The sequence below is a fragment of the Pantherophis guttatus genome, chromosome 2 (assembly GCF_059756535.1).
Source record: "Pantherophis guttatus breed Tessera chromosome 2, ASM5975653v1, whole genome shotgun sequence".
Classification (NCBI taxonomy): Eukaryota; Metazoa; Chordata; class Lepidosauria; order Squamata; family Colubridae; genus Pantherophis; species Pantherophis guttatus.
Window position 1 is genome coordinate 94,756,622 of NC_142064.1, and position 21,537 is coordinate 94,778,158.

Sequence of the window (21,537 nt, forward strand, 5' to 3'; positions counted from 1 at the left end):
ACTGCTACTGGCTCAGCGGAACCGGGCCGAACCGGGAGGAACCCACCACTGCATTCACCCCTTCTTCCCCCAGTACAGAGGTGCTATTCAGCAGGTTCTGACAGGTTCTGGAGAACTGGTAGCGGAAATTTTGAGTAGTTCGGAGAACTGGCAAATACCACCTTTGGCTGGCCCTAGAGTGGGGTAGGAATGGAGATTTTGCAATAACCTTCCCCCAGGAGTGGGGAGGGAATGGGGATTTTGCAGTATCCTTCCCCTGCCACGCCCACCAAACCACACCATGTCCACCAAGCCACCCCCACAGAGCTGCTAGAAAAAAAATTGAATTCCACCACTGCCCCAGTACCATCTTTGTTTCCCAGAATGCCTCTCAGAAAATAAAAATATTCGGTGAAGTGCAACCCAGTGTTGTAAGTTGTCTGATGATCTCAAGAAAAAAGTGAAATGAGAATAATTTCAAATACCCCTTTATTACAAAACTGAGTCCACTAGGGAAGAGACTGGACCTTGGCTTTATCATTGTGCTTGCTTTCACTGGTATGGGGGCAGGGAGGAGCACTGTGAATGGATGCTTCTGCCATCACAAAAAGAGTTTTTGCTCTTTGAAAATTTGTAATGGTTGGAGATGCTTTTGGAGAAGGTAAAGAGCTAAAATACTTCCTGAAGAGCTGGGTGCTATTTCTGAACAATTGAAAATCTTGTGGGTATGCAAGAGGAAAATCAAAAGTTTCTGAGATACTTTGGACAAAAGAAGGTAGGAATCTATTGTTTGTTTCAGACTGCAATTTCTTACGTTCTGTTTATTGGGGCCAGTTAAAACCAACTGATGGAAATCCTTGAACTGTCACTGAGAAGCAGCACATGATTCTCCATCAATGTGTAAGTGGACACAGGCGGGTTTTCCTATGTGCACAAACAATCATTTGACTTCTGGGGGAGCAGCCTGTAGAATTTAATATGAAATCTATATTCAGAATGTAAATTATGTTGATAATAAAAGAAGAGCACCTACTTCATTTGATAAAGATTGTTGGTTCCACGGTGGTCAATATCATGACACAAAGCTGCAGTGACCATGGCAAAGGCTTCAAGATCTGTGTAGTACTGCTTCAATTTTCCTGTCTATACAAAGCAAGTTTTTTAAAAAACACACCATATATATATATTTCCTCTAGCTAGGTTTTTCCTACGTAACCAAGGTTTTTCTGCAGCCCTAGCTCAGTAGACTCACATCCACTCGATTCTGGACTTTTTTCTTTTCCTTTCTGGCAGCCAGCAAGTTCCTGCTGCCAGGTGAGAGACTTATATAGATCTATTTCTAGCTCGTTAGCTTTCATCAGTAAGCCACACCCTTTACAGGGAGGATATATGAGATGTGGGTGTGGCTTACTGATGAAAGCTAACAAGCTAGAAATAGATCTATATAAGTCTCTCACCTGGCAGCAGGAACTTGCTGGCGTGTATGTATATATATATATATATATACACACGCACACACACACACATATATTCATCAAATTTAGCTTTTATTTTGTTAGAGATTTTTTTTAAAAAAATCAATACAGGCTGAATTTCCATTGCTATTCGTATCGCAAGCTATCTTAGTTTTTTGCATTAAAATTAAATGAAAGTAGAACTTGCATTCAAAAATCTCAAAAGAGCTTGCATATTTGCGGCCATCCATTTGTAACCCACAAAGCCCTTTCCAGAATCAGTGGAATTTAAGATTTTTTTAAAAAAATTGAGCATATTTTAAGAATCAGAAGCCTTGAGGATGCTTAAGTAACTCATCTCGACATTCCTAAATCTGCATCCAAATAAAGATAATTTCTACCGAAGTACTTTAAATATTATGGACTGTGATTTTTGTATAAAGCCCCTTATTGCCTAATTTCTTGATAAACGATGGAATATCTGAATCTTGGCTCTTAAACCAGAATGAGGTTGGAAAATCTGAGCTAAAAGTTGTTGTAGATACTTAGACAAACTATGAATTTCGGGGTAGGGTGAGAGTAATGAATTTCATTGTTTTAAGGGCAAAGATAATTATATCTAGTAAATGGTAGAAGTAAGAGTTATATCTGGAAATGACAGTGGCTCTAAACCAGGGGTGTCAAACTCAAGGCCTGCAGGCCGGATCCAGCCAGCGGGGTGCTTAGATCTGGCCTGCTGGGCCAGCCTGGAAACAGCAAAGGACCGGCCTGCAGTGCCTCTGCCAGCAAAAATGAAGCTTGGGGGGCATGCACCCCCGCACCCCATTTTTGGCTGGAACGGCCTCCTGCAGCCCTCTGCCAGTGAAAATGGAGCTTGGGAAGGCCACATGAGCTCCATTTTCACTGGCAGAGGGCTGCAGGAGGCTGTTGCGGCCAAAAATGGGGCACATTATGTTTTCACTGGCAGGGGGCTATCAAACAAACTAAAAAGAAAACAAAATGAGAAATGTTTCCCCTTTTGCATTTGAGCATCCAAGAAGGGACAGGAAAGGAGAAAGGGAAAGAGGAAAAAGAAAGAAAAAGAAGGGAAGATGAGAAGAGAGCAAGGAAGGAAACATATGGAAAGAGGGGAAGGAAGAAGAAAGGAGAATGAAGAGGGAAGAAAAAAGAAAAGGAAGGAAGGAAGGAAGGAAGGAAGGAAGGAAGGAAGGAAGGAAGGAAGGAGATTATAATGAGAGTGAGGGAGGGTCTCAGGGAAGTCTTGCCTTAGCACTTGGCTACCACAGGTGCCCCCCCCCGATACGAGTGATGTTGAGTTGGCCATGCCAACCCCCGGCCACACACCCCAGCCCTCCGAGATCAAACACCAACCCTGATGTGGCCCTGAATGAAATCGAGTTTGACACCCCTACTCTAAACTGAACTGTTTCTACAGAAAGCCTAGTAAAAACATACCATAAGGAGGGTGAACATAGTCTGTGCAACATTGAAGCCATGGCGCCAGTTGTGATAGGTAATCTTTCGGTAACCTTTACTGACTGAAAAAACAAACCTCACCAGGACCTGTGAAAATAAAAAGAGTTAATCAGTGCAAACCAAGTTTTATGTGCCACAATTTTCTCTAAAGGAGGTAAGAAACTCCACCCCCCTCCCCCCAAAAAAGATTCTTGGTATTCAGATGTTCAGGAGAAATATATTACAGGGAATTCTCATTTTACAATAGTTCGAAGTTACAAAAGCACTGAAAAAAATTACTTATGACCATTTTTCACACTTATGACCATTTCAGTATCCCCATGGTCATGTGAGTTACCTTCAAATGCTGACAACTGGTTCATATTTATGACGGTTGCACTGTCCCGGGACCATGTGATCATTTTTTGCGACCTACTTTCTGATAAGCAAAGTCAATGGGGAAGCAAGATGCACTTAACAGCCCTGTTACTAATTTAACAGCTGCAGTGATTCACTTAACAAATGTGGCAAGAAAAGTCGTAAAATGGGGCAAAACTCACTTAACAAATGTTTACTTAGCAACATCAATTTTGAGCTCAATTGTGGTGGTAAGTCAAGGGCTACCTGTATTTCCTTTTTCCTTAGTGAGCCCATAATTTATTTTATTCATTAATTTGGATCACTGACACCTAAAGCGTTAACTTAAAATTTCGAAGCAGTTTATAATTTAAATAAAATGTATTAATGTATACAAGTTACTAAGGAAGGCTAAAAGCATACACCTGTTTTCTCCTAGGCCTTCACCTTCAATGGCCAGTTGGTTTCTAAATCTTAGAAATCCAGTAAGTTTCAAAACTATAGAAGTTTTAGAAGATGTTAGCCTGAAATGGCTACCAGGGAACTCCCAGCTTAGATTTAGTAGTTATTTATGATACTAACTGTCTCTCACAGGTAATTTCCAGTTTGATGAATATCCAAAAAGGATTGTTGTAATCCTGCAGATTAGATGATGCCATGGCCGGAGGCTTACAAAAACAAATATGCAATTTACTATTGGCTAACTTCCAAGTACTGATTGATTGGCAGTTCCCTGTCCTCCACAGTTGGTCAAAAAGTGCTAGCCAACACTGATTGGCTGATGGATTCTTTGCATGTGAACATGCTGTGCTCATCTTGGCTTTCAAAAATGGAAGGAGGAGAACTATCTGAAGCGTTACTGAAGAACCTATAAATTGCAATTAGAGTTTTTGTGTACAGAAAGTCTGGCCAGCTAGAATCTCCCGTGGGTTCTGGTTCAACAGAGAAGTACAATCATCACCCAAAGAGCAGGATATTTCAAATGTATGTGCAATTCTAAGGTGTTCCTACTATCCCTCAGATAATTTACATTCAATATGCATATCTCAGTGGTGGAGTTCAAATTTTTTTACTACTGGTTCTGTGGTCGTGGCTTGGTGGATGTGATGTGGCTTGGTGGGCATGGCTTGGTGGGCATGGCACGGGAAGGATACTGTAAAATCTCCATTCCCACCCCACTCCAGAGGGAGGATACTGCAAAATCCCCAATCCCTCCCCACTCCTGGGGGAAGGATATTGCAAAATCTCCATTCCCACCCCATTCTGGAGCCAGCCAGAGGTGGTATTTGCCGGTTCTGCGAACTACTCAAAATTTCCGCTACCGGTTCTCCAGAACCTGTCAGAACCTGCTGAATAACACCCCTGGTATATCTGATTTCCTGTTCCCTCTCTATACAGATTTTTGCTTTTGCTTTATTTTGTACCAACTTGGTGAAATGGCTACGGTATTGGCTCATAACTTGGGAGACCCAGATTTAATTCTACTCTCAGACAGGGAAGCCCACAAGATGACATTGGGATAAGTAACTACCTCTCAGCCCAATCTATCCCCTAGAGTTGTAGGAAAATTTGGAGCAGAAAAGCTATGAATTCTGCTTTGAACTACTGAAAGAAATCTGCGATATAATGCAAGCAGACAAATCCCTTTTAAAAAGACAACTCATTTATAGAAAGTTCAAAATGCCACCGTCCACTTAATAGTGGATGAGTGTAAAGCCACAGGGTGCTCATTACTCTTTTAAAAAACAATTCTCCACATTTGAAGAAGGGTCTGCAAAAACGTTACTATTTACCTCCTGTGGAATTTGGAATTTTTTCACCACTCCAAGCTCATAATACATTTGAATGCCACATTTTACAAGATCAAGTTCAGTCCATTCGAAATCAGAAAAGTGAAAGGCGTAAATTTCACATTCTTCGGGATCTGGAAACATTTCTTTCTGGGGGCAAAAAAGAATAGCACTTCTAGTTTAGATTCCAGAGTGGAAGCAACAAGCTCTGTTCTCTGAACTGCCATAAAAATAGTAATTATGCTTGCATCTAATGCTACTTTATGAGTTAGCAAACATTGCGATAACTGGAATGCACCAAACTAAACTTAGTTTAGATAGACTTCTGTTCAATTCCTGTCCTGTAAAAAAGCTTTGCCAGCATTTCATTTGTATTTTCCAAGATCTTGATTTGCTAATCAAATCTATAGTTTATGTAAGTCTGGTTAATTAAGCAAACCATTTACAGATCCATTATCTGCTGTTATCTTTTATTGCAATTGATTAGAGCTTGTGATCATCTACAACCTCACAATGATACGGTCAGATAGGAAGACTACTCATAGTCAGTTTTTCGGTCTGGATTCTTGCTGGCATTTGTGTTGTATTTAAATAACTGTCTTGCCTGTTTCCTCGTGTCTGATTTCCTGCCATCCCACCTCTAGTTCGTCAATACTTTAGCATATATTGTGCATTCCTGCAATGAGCCATGACCAATATTTGTATTCTATGACCACTACAGACACATGAGGTCAGTGTTTTCCTCTGTAATGTGTTTGCTTTTGTAAAAATGTGGAATTTTTTTTCTGTCAAGGATTGCACCATATTAATGCTAAATCTATATTGCCTGAGGTGAGCTGTGGTTCTTGGTTCGTGCAAAACATGTCAATAAGTGAAATTGGAAAGTTCTAGCAAATTCTCTTAGAGGAAACGCTTTGCTGAAATCAATAATTTTTGCAAACAGTTTTAATTATTTCAACAAAACTCATGTATAAAAATAGTGAGGTGAGTTTTTATTGAAGTCTAGAAAAACTTCTGTGATGAATAGGATCAATCAAATGTTTTATTTTGCCTTGTGTGGCCTTTGCTTAATACATTATAAATCAAATAATAACAATTGATATTTACTTAGCTGAAGCACACTTTATATGTATCAGAGGAGACATATCAAGAAAGACATAAAATGTTGAGGATCGACAGATCTAGCCCAATAACTCACAGGATAACCAGACAATCAGTATATTCAGTTTATTCATACATAGGGTATATTTCAGGTTCAAGCATATATTAATCTCTACCTGATCTTCTTACGGGGTCATGGCTGGAACTGGCTCTTGTGCCCAGGTGGCAACCTTATATACCCAAGGGGAGGAGCCAGGGGTGAGGTGAGTTTAAGGGGTAGTGGTCTGGGTGGTTTAACCCTTGCTAGACTGGTATGGGAAGCTGCACAGGAGTTAGACATTTTAACTGACAAAAAATCATGGGGCTAGAAGCAACCTTGTATCTACAATCCTCTGCCCAAGGCAAGATTCCTTATTTCATCCTCGATAAATGGTTGTCAAATCTTTTCTTGGAAACCTCCAGTGATGGAGCACCCATAACTCCAGGAAGCGAGCTGTTCCACTGAGTAAAGACATTTCTCCTTAGCTCCAGATTGGATTTCCCTTTGGCTCGTTTCCACCCATTGCTTCTTGCCCTGCTCTTAGGACTATGACCTTAGGACATCATTATCTGCTTATATAATATTCTCCTATGTAATGTGCAACCAAATAAAAGATTTCCCAGTTTAGATCTGTAATCTTTAAAAGAAGGGCATGATGCCATAATAAGGCACTCACAACAATCAACACTCACTAGAAGTTCCATCAGTTCATCCTCTTTACATTCGTTCACCTCTTTGCCAAACCTCTCTCTTGTTGGCTGTGGAGAAACACAGGCATGCTGAAGTTATAAGCATACAAGAAGTATATTTTGGAATCTCAAGCAGCAGATGGATAAAACCTGCAACCTTTCAGTATCACCAACATATTTTTATGACAATTTAATGATTTCCAAAAAACAAAAAACAAACAAACAAACAAACAACCCCAACCTTGTTCAGTGTTCGTTATATACTGATGTTTAATGACTGGTCTTATCTTGTAGCAGATTTTGTAGTGGTCAGGATCCAAAGAGTTCTCAACCCCTTAACAGTTGAAACAGAATTAATCAAGAAATAAGGAATAGAGAGGATGAGAATAGAGCCAAATCTTTAAAAGTCATACCAAGAGCTCTTGAAGTTCCTCCTGGTCACATCGTACATGGTAAAGCACCATATCCTGTGCGATGTCCTTTCTGTTCTCCAGTTTATTCATCTTATCATAAGTATCAGTATTGAGCACAGACCAGCCCAGAAACTGTGTTAAGGACTTGAAAAACAAAACAAAAATATTTTATTACTAAACCGGAGCTGATCTCCTTTTTGCCGTGCCCATTTCTTTTTCTCTGAGCTTTCAATTTTTAATAGCAATGGCGCTTAGACCTATATATCACTTTACAGAGTGCTTTCCAGCCCTCTCTAAGTGGTTTACAGAGTCAGCGTATTGCCCCCAACAATTTGGGTCCTCATTTTACCCACCTCGGAAGGATGGAAGGTGAGTCAACCTTGAGCCTGGTGAGATTCGATCTGCCAAACTGCAGGCAGCTGGTGATCAGCAGAAGTAGCCTGCAGTACTGCACTCTAACCACTGCGCCACTGCGGCTCTTATAATACTCTTGAATATTATTTCCCCCCCCCCCGGATTTGTATATTACTGCCATCCTTTTTATGTGAAAATGAAGTGCTCAAGGTGGCTATCTTCATTGATTGAAGCCAGAGAATAGCAATTTTTTAAAAAAACTGACAGTAATATCAAAAAGATTTTGGGATAGCGGGATTGATGGTACTGTTCTGTTCAGTCTTAATCTGTTAATAATGTTGACTGTGCAAACCCAATGACTCATCCTGGAAGTTATGGGACTATTTCTTTCATAGGGAGTCCCAAATAGAATTTGAGCTCAAAATAAAAACAAATTACACACGAGGCAAAGAAAGTGAAAGATCCGAGGAAACAGGAAGAATGGGAGTTTAGATAAGTGAAATATATCAGGATAATAGAAAGGAAAAGCTTTTTCCAAAATTGGTATTTTATAAATGTGTTTGAGGACATTTAGAGGACTACAACTTCCAAACTTCCTCAGAATATGGCCAATGGCCAGTTCGATATTCATATAAAGAAAGAAGTGAGATATCAGCTTACACATAAAAAGATCTACAAAGGAGAGGTATATTAGGAATAATATGAAACCACCATTTATAATATTATTAATCTTATTCACTAGATATATTCTCAGCCCAATGTTTCTTTATGTGCTATATGAAGTCAAAATTCAAGGCAACAACGGAAATGGAACTGTGCTGAATGGGTTGGTTTATTCTGTCTCTCACACTGGAAATTAAATTAGCCACTGCAGAATTGTATATGTAATCAACTACTTTATGGGAAACACACATTATATTTTCATATCCATTAATTATACCTACCTCCATTAGTGCTTCATCCTGTTCATCAAAGGGCTTCCCATCTTTTCTATTGTAAAATGTAGCAACCCCTACAATTTCTTCTTTTTTGTTGACGATTGGCATTGAGAGAACATTTTTGATGATCCATCCTGATTCATCAACAGGGCCTTTCTTGAAACACCAGCATGTTAGTATTAAACAGATCTAGGGCTAACCTGCAGATCTAGTAATAATAAAACTACTGGTATTTACATGATGCAAATCTGTTACTTAAAACAAACGTTGTATGCAACATTTAATTTTTAATATGATTTTCATAGAAGTAGACAAACTGATGTGCTCTAGATCAGTGTTTCTCAACCTTGGAAGCTTGAAGATGGGTGGACTTCAACTCCCAGAAGCCCCCAGCCAGCATTGCTGGCTGGGGGCTTCTGGGAGTTGAAGTCCACCCATCTTCAAGCTTCCAAGGTTGAGAAACACTGCTCTAGATGATTTGCTCTTTAATCTGAGGACTTTGACCATGTTATTAAAGAGCACAGTGGGTCACATGGTTAGGATGCTGGGTTGGAGTTTTGCAAGCCCATGTTTGAGACTCAAGTGCTGTTGCGTGGTGAGGTGAACTCCCATCATTTTTTTTTTTTTGCTTTAATTTATATGCCGCCCTTCTCCGGAGACTCAGGGCGGCTTACAATGCGTTAAGCAATAGCCTTCATACTTTTGTATATTTATACAAAGTCATCTTATTGCCCCCACAATCTGGGTCACCTACCTTTGAAAGGATGGAAGGCTGAGTCAACCTTGAGCCTGGTGAGATTTGAACTTGCAGTAATTGCAAGCAGCAGATATTAATAAGAGTGGGCTTTAGTCCACTGTACTACAGGCTCTTCCTTTACTCCAGCTCTTTGATAGGGATATGAAAGAAGCCCCATGGGTGTCCCCCATGCAACAGTGATGTCACCGGCTAATCCTTTCAACCTTAAAACATCTTAAAGAGTGCTTCCAATGTGAATTGGGGGGTGGGGAGGAAAACCATGTTAGTTGGCCAAAATATGTAAAAATATTAGCCTATAGTTCAAAATATTTCAAGAACATTTGGTTGTCTATTCATATAGATAATCCCTGTGCCAGATGTTGGGAAGGACCCAGCCTGGCAGGGAGGAGGGATCGAGCACAAAATTAGCCTGGAGTCATTGCACAACTTCAAAAAGGCTAGGACTGACCCTTCCTAAATTCTTCGTAATTTTATCTAATTGTCCCCAGCAGTGGTGGGCTTCAAATTTTTTTACTACTGGTTCTGTGGGTGTGGCTTGGTGGGCATGGCATGGCATGGCTTGGTGGGCGTGGCTTGGTGGGCGTGGCAGGAGAAGGATACTGTAAAATTTCCATTCCCACCTCACTCCAGGGGAAGGATACTGTAAAATCTCCATTCCCTCCCCAATCCAGGGGAAGGATACTGCAAAATCCCCATTTCCTCCTGATCAGCTGAGACTTGGGAGACAGAGAATAGATGGGGGCAGGGCCAGTCAGAATTTTTACTACCGGTTCTCGGATCTACTCAAAATTTCCGCTACCAGTTCTCCAGAACTGGTCAGAACCTGCTGAAACCCACCTCTGGTCCCCAGGGATAGGTTGCCAGACTGTGTTATAGGCACAACATAATAAAATAGTTAGCTTGAACTATACTTATTGTTCACACCTGGCACCAGCAGAGCAAATATAAAACTCTTATGAACAGGCTTATAATACCTGAAATGTAAACATTTCATCCGCTGCTATGTTCATAATATTGCAAATCTGAAAAATTGCGAAAAAAAATATATGTCAATATATATGTTGCTCTTTTGAAAATTAAATAAAAACTGAAATTACATATGATTGACATATTATGACTGTGATCCAAGTATTTATATATATTTCATTTTTAAAAATTCAGGCCATCCTCATACCACGAGTGGCTATTGAAACTTCTCTTTGATTCAAATATAGTTCCTATTTGGGAAAATAAACCCAGATAGATCTTTAGTTCTTGGCCAAAGTACACTTGAGTTATATAAAGAGGTCAACATAAATACTTACAAAACCAGTTTCTGCTACATAAGTAGGGAGGCCACTACTCAGTGCCCAGTGATCTTCTTTGGGATTTCTAAATGTAATAAAACGTGAAAAATTAGGCTTGGAAAGAAAAAGAATGCATGAAATGTACTTTCTATTCTTTCTTTACATGCTTTTTAAAGTAGTCTGGTATTTTTACAAAAAACTATGAATTTGAACAATTAATTGAGGGAAGGAACAACAACGAATGACTTCCTAATGAAGTATGTAGATATGGCTGCATTTTCACCAATTTTCAGCAATAAACCAACATGTTTTACAGGTATCAGCTGAAAACATCACGAAAAATTGTGGCACAGAAGTTGATCATTCAGAGTTTTAAATATGTGAGATATTGAATAGATTCAACTCCTCAGTATGATAGATTTGTACTGAAGAAACAAAACCTGGGAAGGAATTATATAAGTTTGTAGGAGACAACGAATTACTTCCTACTTAAATCACTTTAGAGTATATTCTTAGGGTATTTTTCTGATATGATATCATGTTCATCACAGAACACATGGCACTGTCTAATCCATTTATATATCTTCAATGTCACTGACACATTTACTTATCCAGATAACTTTCAGGTGATCAGGTGATCCAGTTATATAATGCATACTGCTTGAGACACTTTATGACAGGGCTCTATGTAAAGATGCTATATACCATATTAATTCTTCCCTTCCCTTTTCTCTACAGCAGGGGTATCAAACTCAACTTCATCAGGCTCAGACTCAACCCCTCCAAGACTGAGTGGCTGTGGCTTCCGGCGTCCCGATATAGTCAGCAGGTGCCATCGCTGACTATTGGGGGTGAATCTTTGCCCCCCACAGAGAGGGCTCGCAATCTGGGTGTCCTCCTGGATGCACGGCTGTCTTTAGAAGAGCATATGACAGCCGTGGCCAGGGGGGCCTTTTATCAGGTTTGCCTGATTCGCCAGTTGCAGCCCTTTCTGGACCGGGATGCCTTGCGCACGGTCACTCACGCCCTTGTCACCTCCCAGCTGGACTATTGTAATGCTCTCTACATGGGGCTCCCCTTGAAGAGCACTCGGAGGCTCCAACTGGTCCAGAATGCGGCCGCGTGGGTGGTTATGAGCGCAACTCGTTGTGCCCATGTGACACCCCTCCTGCGCGAGCTGCACTGGCTCCCAGTGGTCTTCCGGGTGCGATTCAAGGTGCTGGTTACCACCTTTAAAGCGCTCCATGGCATAGGACCCGGGTACCTTTGAGACCGACTTCTGCCACCAATAGCCTCCCACCGGCCAGTTCGCTCCCACAGAGAGGGTCTCTTCAGGGTGCTATCGACATGATAATTTTAAATTGGGGTATTTTAAATTTTTGGGGTTTTAAATGGAGCCAAATTTATTTAATAATTTTAAATTTTAAATTGATGCTTGTCTTGTGTTTTTAAATAGGCTGTACACTGCCCTGAGTCCTTCGGGAGAAGGGCGGTATAGAAATAAAATTATTATTATTATTATTATTATTATTATTATTATTATTATTATTATTATTATTATTATTATTATTATTATTATGGGCTGCATCAGGGTTGTGTTTGACCTCAGGGGACCGGGGTGGGTATGGCCAGGATAGGCATTGCCAATTTGATGTCACTCATGTCCTGTGGCGGACCAAGCGCTCTGCCAGTGAAAACAAGCTCCCGAGCTCAGTTTTTGGCTGCGATGGCCTCCTGCAACCCTCTGCCAGCAAAACAGAGCTCGTTTTTGCTGGCAGGGGCACCACAAGATGGTCATTCGCTGTTTCCACGGCAGCCTTGTGGGACAGATCTAAGCACCCCAGGGGCCGTATCAGGCCCACGGGCCTTGAGTTTGACACCGCTGCTCTATAGTTACATTGGAGTGTCCCAGCAATAGATACATTTTCAGCTTAATTTTCTTCATTCATACTTTTAGAATATCTATATTTATCTTAACTTACACGGTAAACTTGTTATTAGCTACAGATTCATTGTAGGACCTGTGCTTGAATTCATACATTTATATTTTAAAAAAAGAACCTCATTTCCCACCAAAATGAAAGAGGCAGTGTATTACTTATTCTCATAAAAAGGTGTAAAATATGTTAGGTTGAGAGTTAATTATCTTTATAAGTGAGGGAACATCTGAGCTCAGTCATAACACTCCAACTCTTTCTTCTCAGTTTGAGGCTCACCAGATGGTAAAGACTATAACTCTAGAAATTCCCAAATAATTCTCAATTAATTAGGCTGGTTGGAAATATAATTTCAACACATCTGAGGGGCACCACGGAGAGGGCAGTACTCACAACAGCACACTAAGATTTTATTTTACTCTTTATTAAAAATGATCTTGTATTCTGTAGAATGATGGTTAGATAGTATCATTGATGCAATGAACATTAATTTGGACAAACCCCAAGAGACAGTGGAGGAAAGGGCAGTGGTGGGATTCAGCTAGTTTGCACCAATTCGGAGGAATTGGTTGTTAGATTACACCCCCCCCCCCACTATCAAAGTGGATCCTGGGCGCTGCACTGCAATGGAGAAATGGAGCAGCCAGCGTGAGGGAAAGAGAAAGCCGCTTTCCCTCTTTCTTCTCCCTTTTCCTCCTCCTTCCTTCGGGTCAGCCGCTCTGTTGCACATTTCTCCATTGCAGCACAGCTCCCATGGTCCACTTTGATAGCGGGGGGGGGGGAGTAATTTAACAACCGGTTCACCCAGGGTCAGGTTGGCCATCGCATGGGGCCCGTCTAGCATGTTCAGCAGAGCTGGAGGACGGGGATGTGCCACAACTCCCACAACAGCCAGCCTGACCCTGGCCGAACCGGTTGTTAAATTATTTGAATCCCACTACTGGGACAGGGGGTCTGTCATGCTATGGTCCATGGAGCAGCAAAGAATCAGACTGAACAACAGCATTCTGTAGACTAGATTGGAGGAATTGACTGCATACAACTTTGTATCAATGCCCCACAATTATTTTACTTTACTTACGGGATAACTTTAATTTCTTCCTTTCCGTGTAAAATATAATCAATGACCTTATAAAAGGCAATTTCCTACAAAAAACAGAAACCAGAGTTGACATTCATAATAGGAGAGTCAATAGAGAAAGATATCTTTTCTGGTTAGTAACTTACTCTGCCATCTGGAGTTCGAGGTCCTGAATAAGGTGGAACTTCACCCATTAATACTGGCCACAAGTCAAAGAATTCCTAGAAAGTGAAATAAAAGTTAAAAGAGGAATACATTTTAAAATGGAGAACTATTCCTAATATCCTTTTTTTTTAGTTGGGAGAAATATCTTTTCCAAACAGATGTTCTTTGTGAGACTATTTTTAGCATTGTATGATAGATTCCGGTGAATTAGCTTTGCAATTACTCATCTGTGTAATAATGGAGTCTGTTTTGAATATTTGTATCATTTTTTCCTTGCTCAAATCCAAGAAACTCAAGTAAATTCTGAAATTTAAGTACATGAAGTTTGCATACGAAAACCCCCAACTTTCATCCCTATCATTTCTAATGGAAAGGATGAGCTGTTGCCATTGGCATGGAAACAATAAATTTAACCAATTTAACCAATAAACTAATACAAAATTGGGAAATCATTCCAAATAAATTGTTGGACTTGCACAATTCTGTAGGAAAGTGTGGCAGACAAATGCTGTATTTCAATGGCTGGGCACATAATTTGTATACAGAAAGGCCAATTCGTGAAACTAAATATGGAGTCCTTGGTTACTCTATAAGCTTCGTTGATCTAGCAATTGATGATATTACTTAGTTTGGTAATGAAACATCTGCAAAAAACCCCACCAAACTAAGAGAGTACCAAGGACCCCACAGTTCAATCCAGAGCTACAAATATTCTCTTCTATCAAAACTAAATATGTTAGGGGAATATTTTGAAGAATACTAGATAATAGCACTGTAAATGTTGCAGTATTTTGTTTGTTTCATTCTGATTTTGCTGCACCAATATTTTGACATAAATGGAAGAGGACATGAAAACTTGTGGAACTGAAATAGACAAGCTTACATTGAGCCACACTTAGGAACAATTTACCTTTTGCTTACTCATATCCAGAAGACCTACTGAATACCTGTCACAGTTCAAATATGCTCTCACTGTATAAAAAGATTTGTGGAATTGTCTTTCGATGTCAGTCAGTTCCTCAAATACTTTATTGGCTGACCACAGTAAAACCTGCAGAAGAACAAAGCCAGTAAGATAAATTGCCTAGACAGTCTACTGAATTCAGAAGCACCATTTCTGATTTCTCTCTCTTTCTGTCTTAATAAAAATTAGATCTCATGGACAAAGTCAAGCCAGGCTTCATACACAATTTATTATATAAAATATATTAAATGTTAAAATTCATTGTCGTTTTCTTTGAAACACTTCCTTACTTGTTTGATCTGTGATATTTGAACATTCCTAAGGACATTTTTTAAATGAAAAAAAAATAGTGATTGTAGTATGATGTGTGTGTGCACATGTCTATGTGTGTGAGAAAGAGAATGATGATTGTATACAAATACATATGTTGTGAATATGTGTTTGATGATGATTGCACATGGATACATGTGTGGGGCTGTGTTGGGGGAGTATATGAATATGATCTTGGTGCACCACCAATCAAATTGGAAGACTCCAATGGGCACACAATAGGATGATAGTAGAGAAAATAGCTGTACAGTGGTACTTTGGTACTCAACTGTTTTGAAATTCATCGAATTTGGTACTCAAAGCATTTTGACAGATAAATAATGACAGATAAAGGCTATTGCTGAGCACATTGTAAGCCGCCCTGAGTCTTCGGAGAAGGGCGGCATATAAATCAAATTTAAAAAAAAAAAAAAAATGTTGTCCCGGTACTCATCATTTGTTTGGTACTCAACACCCAAGCTAGAACTTGTTGACGGTGGCTGCCTTGTGCTCGTTACATTGTTCCTATGGGGGGGAAAAATTGTTTGGTTCTCATCGTTTTTGGTACTCACTACATCTCTCAGAACCAATTAACAATGAGAACCAAAATACCACTGTATAGAGGGTGGGTGGTAATCAGCAAAATCTGAGAGTTTATGAGTGGAACTGAGAAGTACCTAGGACGCTCATAGAAAATCATTTAAATTTTCGAATCATGGCCAACTATTTAAAACTCTGAGTTGTCAAGCACTAGTATGAAGCCATTTTCTTCTCAGCATATACCATGTAATGCACAGAAAAAGCACGAACAACTAAGCTCACTTTATCCCTCTTGCTGGAATTTCCAGAACTGGATTAGGCAAACAGTATGAACAATATCCTTTATGCTGCAAAATTGTTTCAGTTGCTTCAAGCAGTATATATTTTCTATTCAGCATCTGTCTAAAATCGTAAATACTTTGAGTAAATACTGAATACTGTCTGTATTTTAAAAATGTTCCAAAGATCATATTTAAAAACAAACAAATATCAAAAAGGGTCCAACATCATTCAAATACGATACTTGTCTTTGGAATTCTGATCACGGACTGAAATAAATTATGACTGGCATTTGTTTTCTGTAATGTGAAAGAATATGGACCTGGTCTTAGGAAGGGACAAAGAATAACCAGATTGTTAAGGGAGTGTTAGAAAAGTTTACTTAGTCCCAGTGGTGAAATTCAAATTTTTTTACTACTGGTTCTGTGGGCGTGACTTGGTAGGTGTGGCAGGGGAAGGTTACTGCAAAATCCCCATTCCCACCCCACTCCTGGGGGAAGGATATTGCAAAATCTCCATTCCCACCCCACTCTGGGACCAGCCAGAGGTGATATTTGCTGGTTCTCCGAACTACCCAAAATTTCAGCTACCGGTTCTCCAGAACCTGTCAGAACCTGCTAGATTTCATCCCAGCTTAGTCCAGAGAAAACAGAAGGTACAAGAAAAAGATCAATATAAACCTGCCTTGATTTTAATTACTGTACCTGTAGAATACAACAGTTTTTAAACTTTTTGGTTTTTAATAGTCATACAAATGCTGAGAATACCAAATGGCATATTGCCTGGTGGTGGGTCATTTTTCATTGAGTTTCTGAAAATATTCAGGTCCCACATTGATGCATATTTTTTATTGCAGTTGACCTTTGTCTATTGTTCTACTGTTATAATTCATTCTAATATTTGAGGGGCTCCTACGAAAACGAGGGGGTTAAACTATTTTCCAAAGTACCAAAAGGCAAGACAAGAAACAATGGATGGAAACTAATCAAGGAGAGAAGCAGCCTAGAACTAAAGAGAAATTTCCTAATGGTGAGAACAATCAACCAATGGAACAGCTTGCCTTCAGAAGGTGTGAGTGTTCTATCACTGGAGGCTTTCAAAACGAGACTGGACAATCATTTGTATGAAATGAAATAGGGTCTCCTGCCTGAGCAGCGGGTTGGACTAGAAAATCTCTGAGGTCGCTTCTGACTCTGTTATTCTATGTCCTATGTCAGGGGTGTGAAACTGGCAGCCTGCGGGCTAGATGCCTCACGCACAGGCCACACCTACCAGTAGTGGGATTCAAATCCCGGTGCTACCGGTTCACTATTGGTAGCATGCAGGCGTGTTTGCTTTGCGAGCATGTGGCGCTTCTACGCATGCAAAGAACTTTTTTGATGACGTCTGGGCGGATGGGTGGAGCCTCCCACCGCTGCCACTAACAGTTCGCCTGAACTGGGATGAACTGGGAGTAACCCACCACTGACACCAACCCCGGCTCCACGAAAGGGAAAATATGTTGCAATATGTCACGTGATGGCCACATGACGCTTTGAGTTTGATACTCGTGTCCTATGTTCATTCCTTGATTCTGACCACCTATTAAGGGGTACTTGTGTAGAGAACTGAACCATTCCAGATTTTGAAACTAAGCAGAGAGAGAAGACCAAGAGCCAAGAAATATAAGAAGGCAGAAAAGGTTCAACCTGTTTTGGCTTCAATAAGGTTTGTTCCGGTCCCGTTCTGGTTTTGTAACCTTTCTATGATCCTCAAGACATATAGTCAGTAATTTCTGAAAGCCCTTTGACAGAAGATGTTCTTGTCAAAACAAAACAATCCTGGGTCACAGGCACATTTTTAGAATTTGTTAAAAACTTGGCGCCTTCCACACACATACATGTATGCGCACACACACAAACAGATAGGTTTAGAGATAACAGATAAGCTTAGAGAAGTTTCCTCACCTGACCTTTTCGTGTTTCACAATTATGAAGGTAGCTCAGATGATAAATTTTCAGGTTCAAGGAGGCAAAATTGAGATACTTCAGGAACAGCTGAGACATTAAAAAAAAACTTTGCTCAGTTACGCAACATACGGCAATGCAGTTACATTTAAATGTAGATATTGGGGACTAGAGAATGTCTCAGAAGACGCTTTCCCAGTACTTACATTTTCATCTGCACTGGTGAAAAAAGGACCTCCGATCTTATTCACTGCCATGATCACAGCAACCACATCTTTGCCATTCATTATTGGTGTGGCAAGAATGTTCTTTGTAGTAGACTCAGTGAGTTCATCAACAAATGTACTAAACTGTTGGCACTGGGTTTTTTTAAAAAAAGAAATAAGAACACTTAACATGTAACCTACCATGTTTCTCCGAAAATAATACCCTGTCTTATATTTTTTTGAACCCTGAAATAAGCGCTTGGCCTTATTTTCAGGGAGGTCTTATTATTTTGGGGCGCATGGAGCAAGATGGGGCTCCTTTTGCAATTTTACCTGATTTCCAGCTCTGTCTCCCTAACCCTAACCAGAGGAAATGGCGGGGACCAGCTGTGTATGCGTTTAAATATTTTCGGGGAGGGCTTATTTTCAGGGGTGGCTTATTTTAGCGCATGCGCTCAAAAGCCCGATTGGGCTTATTATCAGGGGATGTCTTATTTTCAGGGAAACAGGATAACAGCCTGACCCTTTTTTTAACCCTTCTTAATACAGCATAATATAGAATATAGAAATCATATTTGATTTTTCTTTGTTCCAAAATTATCTTGATATGACTTCTAAAATCCCATTAAAAATAGTGTTGTCAAGTTAGGTAGGTTGTTCTTTAGAGGTGCAAAGACAGGGAGACACCAACGTGCAGGTCACACTGAATGGGAGGAGTTTTGACCCAAATTTGGAACTGATCTACAGCAAAGCTATATTCATCTTGGGGAAAAACCATGTTTGAGATTATGATTCTTAAGTATCTGAGTTGAGCACTGCCTCTCCATGGACTCACAATCGGTCTCCTTTCATTTGCAAATTATATATTTACCAGTAAGGTTCTACTTGCTCTGTCCTTCAAAGTAAAAATTCACCACTTTACTCAACTGGGTGCCACAGAGATCTGTTGGAAATTAAATATGATAAATTCTCTAGGGAAAATGTGGAAGCTGCTGTCTTAACATATTTAGAGGGCATTCAATTGGGGAAGGGTAAATTACACAGTCAAGGCTATTTACAATGTCACACCTGAGGGAAAGGGGAATCAAGCTGGTTTTAATTCCACGTGGAAGGGACTATTTGTTTACCTTACCTACTGTATCCTACCTACGGGTCTGTGATGAGCAAATGACCCGGTTATGAAAGCGTACTTAACAATGAAGTAATCCCAGCAGAAACCATTTATGGACTGCAGGGATTTGAAATTAATAATACTGACTTGTGTGTGTGCAGATATAATAGGACACAATTTTAAGACTGGGAAGAAGTTCAATATACTTGTGCCATATGGCACAAACATTTGTCATCTGGGAGGAAATATAAGTAGTCCTCAACTTATGACCACAATTGAGCCCAAAATTTCAGTGGTGAGACAGTTGTTAAGTGCATTTTGCTCAATTTTACAACCTTTCTTGTCACAGTTGTTAAGTGAATCACTGCAGTTGTTCAGTTACTAACACAAGTCAATCTGGCTTCCCCGTTGACTTTGCTTGTCAGAAGATCACCAAACGGGATCACATGATCCCAGAACACTGCAACTGTCATAAATATGAGTCAGTTGCCAAGTGTCTGAATTTTAATCATATGACCATGGAGATGCTGCCACGGTCATAAGTGTGAAAAGTGCTGAAATCTTTTTCAGTGCTGTTGTAACTTCGAACAGTTCATTTAATGAACTGTTGTAAGTTGAGGACTACCTTGTTTCTGTCAGGCTCTTACAATCAGACCCACATGTGTGGAGTTCAAAGAAGCTACTTTATTGTTGTACGTTTATTCTACAGGAATCTCCCCAGACTGGTAGCTTTCCCTTGGGAAAGACTAGATAAGGCTCAATGGCATTCAGGATGGAGTGAGGGGATCAGACCTTGCCTCTCGGGTTTACCTAAGGATTCCATGCTAATTCCCCCCTTGGATCCTCCTCCCAACTGGAATGCTGGTTGCTGTCCAACAGATTTCCACTCAGGAACTTCCCTGAAGGCACTATTCCTATCCTGCCACAACATTTTTGTTGATTCCACTCTGTTGTCCTTTGTTAACCAAGTTAATTTACTTCCAGAGCAGCTGCAAGACAGCACATGGAAATGTTCTAGTTTCTAACTTGAGAGGCTGATGTTCTGAGGAGCTTAAGTGCAGGTGAGTCATTTTCCATTGTCAGGAATTTCCATTTCTCTCTCTTAGGATCCTCCCCTTCCACCCTCATTTGGGAGTATCTATTTCTTTTTTTAGCAGGGAGATAGGCCCTGACAGCTTGTTGGCCTCCCCCTCTTAGCAACAGTAATGTTTACTCAATGAATGGCAACAGTAGGGACACAGTGTTCTCCAGATGATTAGCTAGAAGGACCATTGATTGGTTCTCAACGCTTCAAGGACAACTGTAGTGTGAGCAAACCTGGTTAGCTTCAACCAGTTTCTTGGACAGTGAAGCCAGTAGCAGTGTGGAAGTGCTTCTGAAATGAAAATGATTGCTATCTTATAATGTAGTCACACCCTTCTCACTTGAAAAACTTTCCTTAAGCAAATTGGCGTTAGCAAATTATATTTGAAAATCCTTTGAATAGTACTATTCAACAGTGACTGAAATGTTTAAGTTCTTTGAAGAATTTAGAAAGAGCCCTGTATTATTGGACTAAACAACCATCTATTTCAATGTCTGACCATCGATAGAAGAGCAATCCCCTGTCCATGCTTCCAAACACCAGGCATCTAGAGGCATGTTCCTTCTTCTGCACCAATCATACTTTACTAATTCAGAATCTCTTAAGGATCCCTTCCAATTTCTGCAATTCTTCAAAATTATTTGATGATACACCTTTCAGTTTGGTTGCTTGAAACAAGATGGTGTTGTTTCAAAAACCAAGGAAAGGACATGTTCACCCATAGGAGCTCAGTTAGATAATGATGAGCTGGTTTCACTCAACCTACTTTCCCTTATAGTTGAGGAATGGGAGTAAGGTAAGAAGTCTGTATGTCCACTTTGGGCTGGAATTAAGAAGGTAGATATATAACTGACACCTTGCAATAAACTTTCAACTGCTATGAGATCTCCTGAAGATCTCACGTGGTCTGAAAATTTAATGGATAACCAGTGCTGTGAATCACTCTTCTTAGATTCAACCTAAGAGTCATTATGTGAGATGGGCAGCTATATAAATGTGATAAATACATTTTTAAAATAACTTTATGCAAGTCTACAGTATTATGTAAATGTCATCATTCTTCCCCAAAAAATCATCCCTTGTGCAAGAGAAGCTCAAAAGATGCTAAACCTCCCATCTATGGACATACCAGTTCAGAGTCAGAGTTGATAGCTTTAACCTCCATATCATCCCTATAGAAATATCCATATTTTGTCCAATTTGTTCAATATAACCCCTTCACTCCAAGCCAGTATGGCAGAGTTAGTCAACTGAATAGCCATGGCATTGGAAAGGAAGGTATGGGGAGGGAAAGAAGAGGGT

The 21,537-nt window shown here is 40.0% G+C and overlaps 1 protein-coding gene across 2 annotated transcripts in view; it reads right to left on the minus strand.

The window, feature by feature from the left end:
* Positions 1 to 21,537, minus strand: part of PDE6B (phosphodiesterase 6B) — a 38,447-nt gene that overhangs the window by 14,215 nt on the left and 2,695 nt on the right. For both annotated transcript variants that reach the window (XM_087885031.1, XM_034411285.2), the window contains exons 2-14: positions 18,041 to 18,193; positions 17,835 to 17,924; positions 14,707 to 14,847; positions 13,778 to 13,852; positions 13,632 to 13,696; positions 10,632 to 10,698; positions 10,302 to 10,349; positions 8,577 to 8,726; positions 7,279 to 7,422; positions 6,869 to 6,934; positions 5,039 to 5,185; positions 2,889 to 2,996; positions 1,013 to 1,122 (exon numbers count right to left, since the gene is read on the minus strand). In XM_087885031.1, coding sequence (XP_087741157.1) covers positions 1,013 to 1,122; positions 2,889 to 2,996; positions 5,039 to 5,185; positions 6,869 to 6,934; positions 7,279 to 7,422; positions 8,577 to 8,726; positions 10,302 to 10,349; positions 10,632 to 10,698; positions 13,632 to 13,696; positions 13,778 to 13,852; positions 14,707 to 14,847; positions 17,835 to 17,924; positions 18,041 to 18,193 — 1,364 coding nt within the window. The remainder of the gene's footprint in view (positions 1 to 1,012; positions 1,123 to 2,888; positions 2,997 to 5,038; positions 5,186 to 6,868; positions 6,935 to 7,278; positions 7,423 to 8,576; positions 8,727 to 10,301; positions 10,350 to 10,631; positions 10,699 to 13,631; positions 13,697 to 13,777; positions 13,853 to 14,706; positions 14,848 to 17,834; positions 17,925 to 18,040; positions 18,194 to 21,537) is intronic.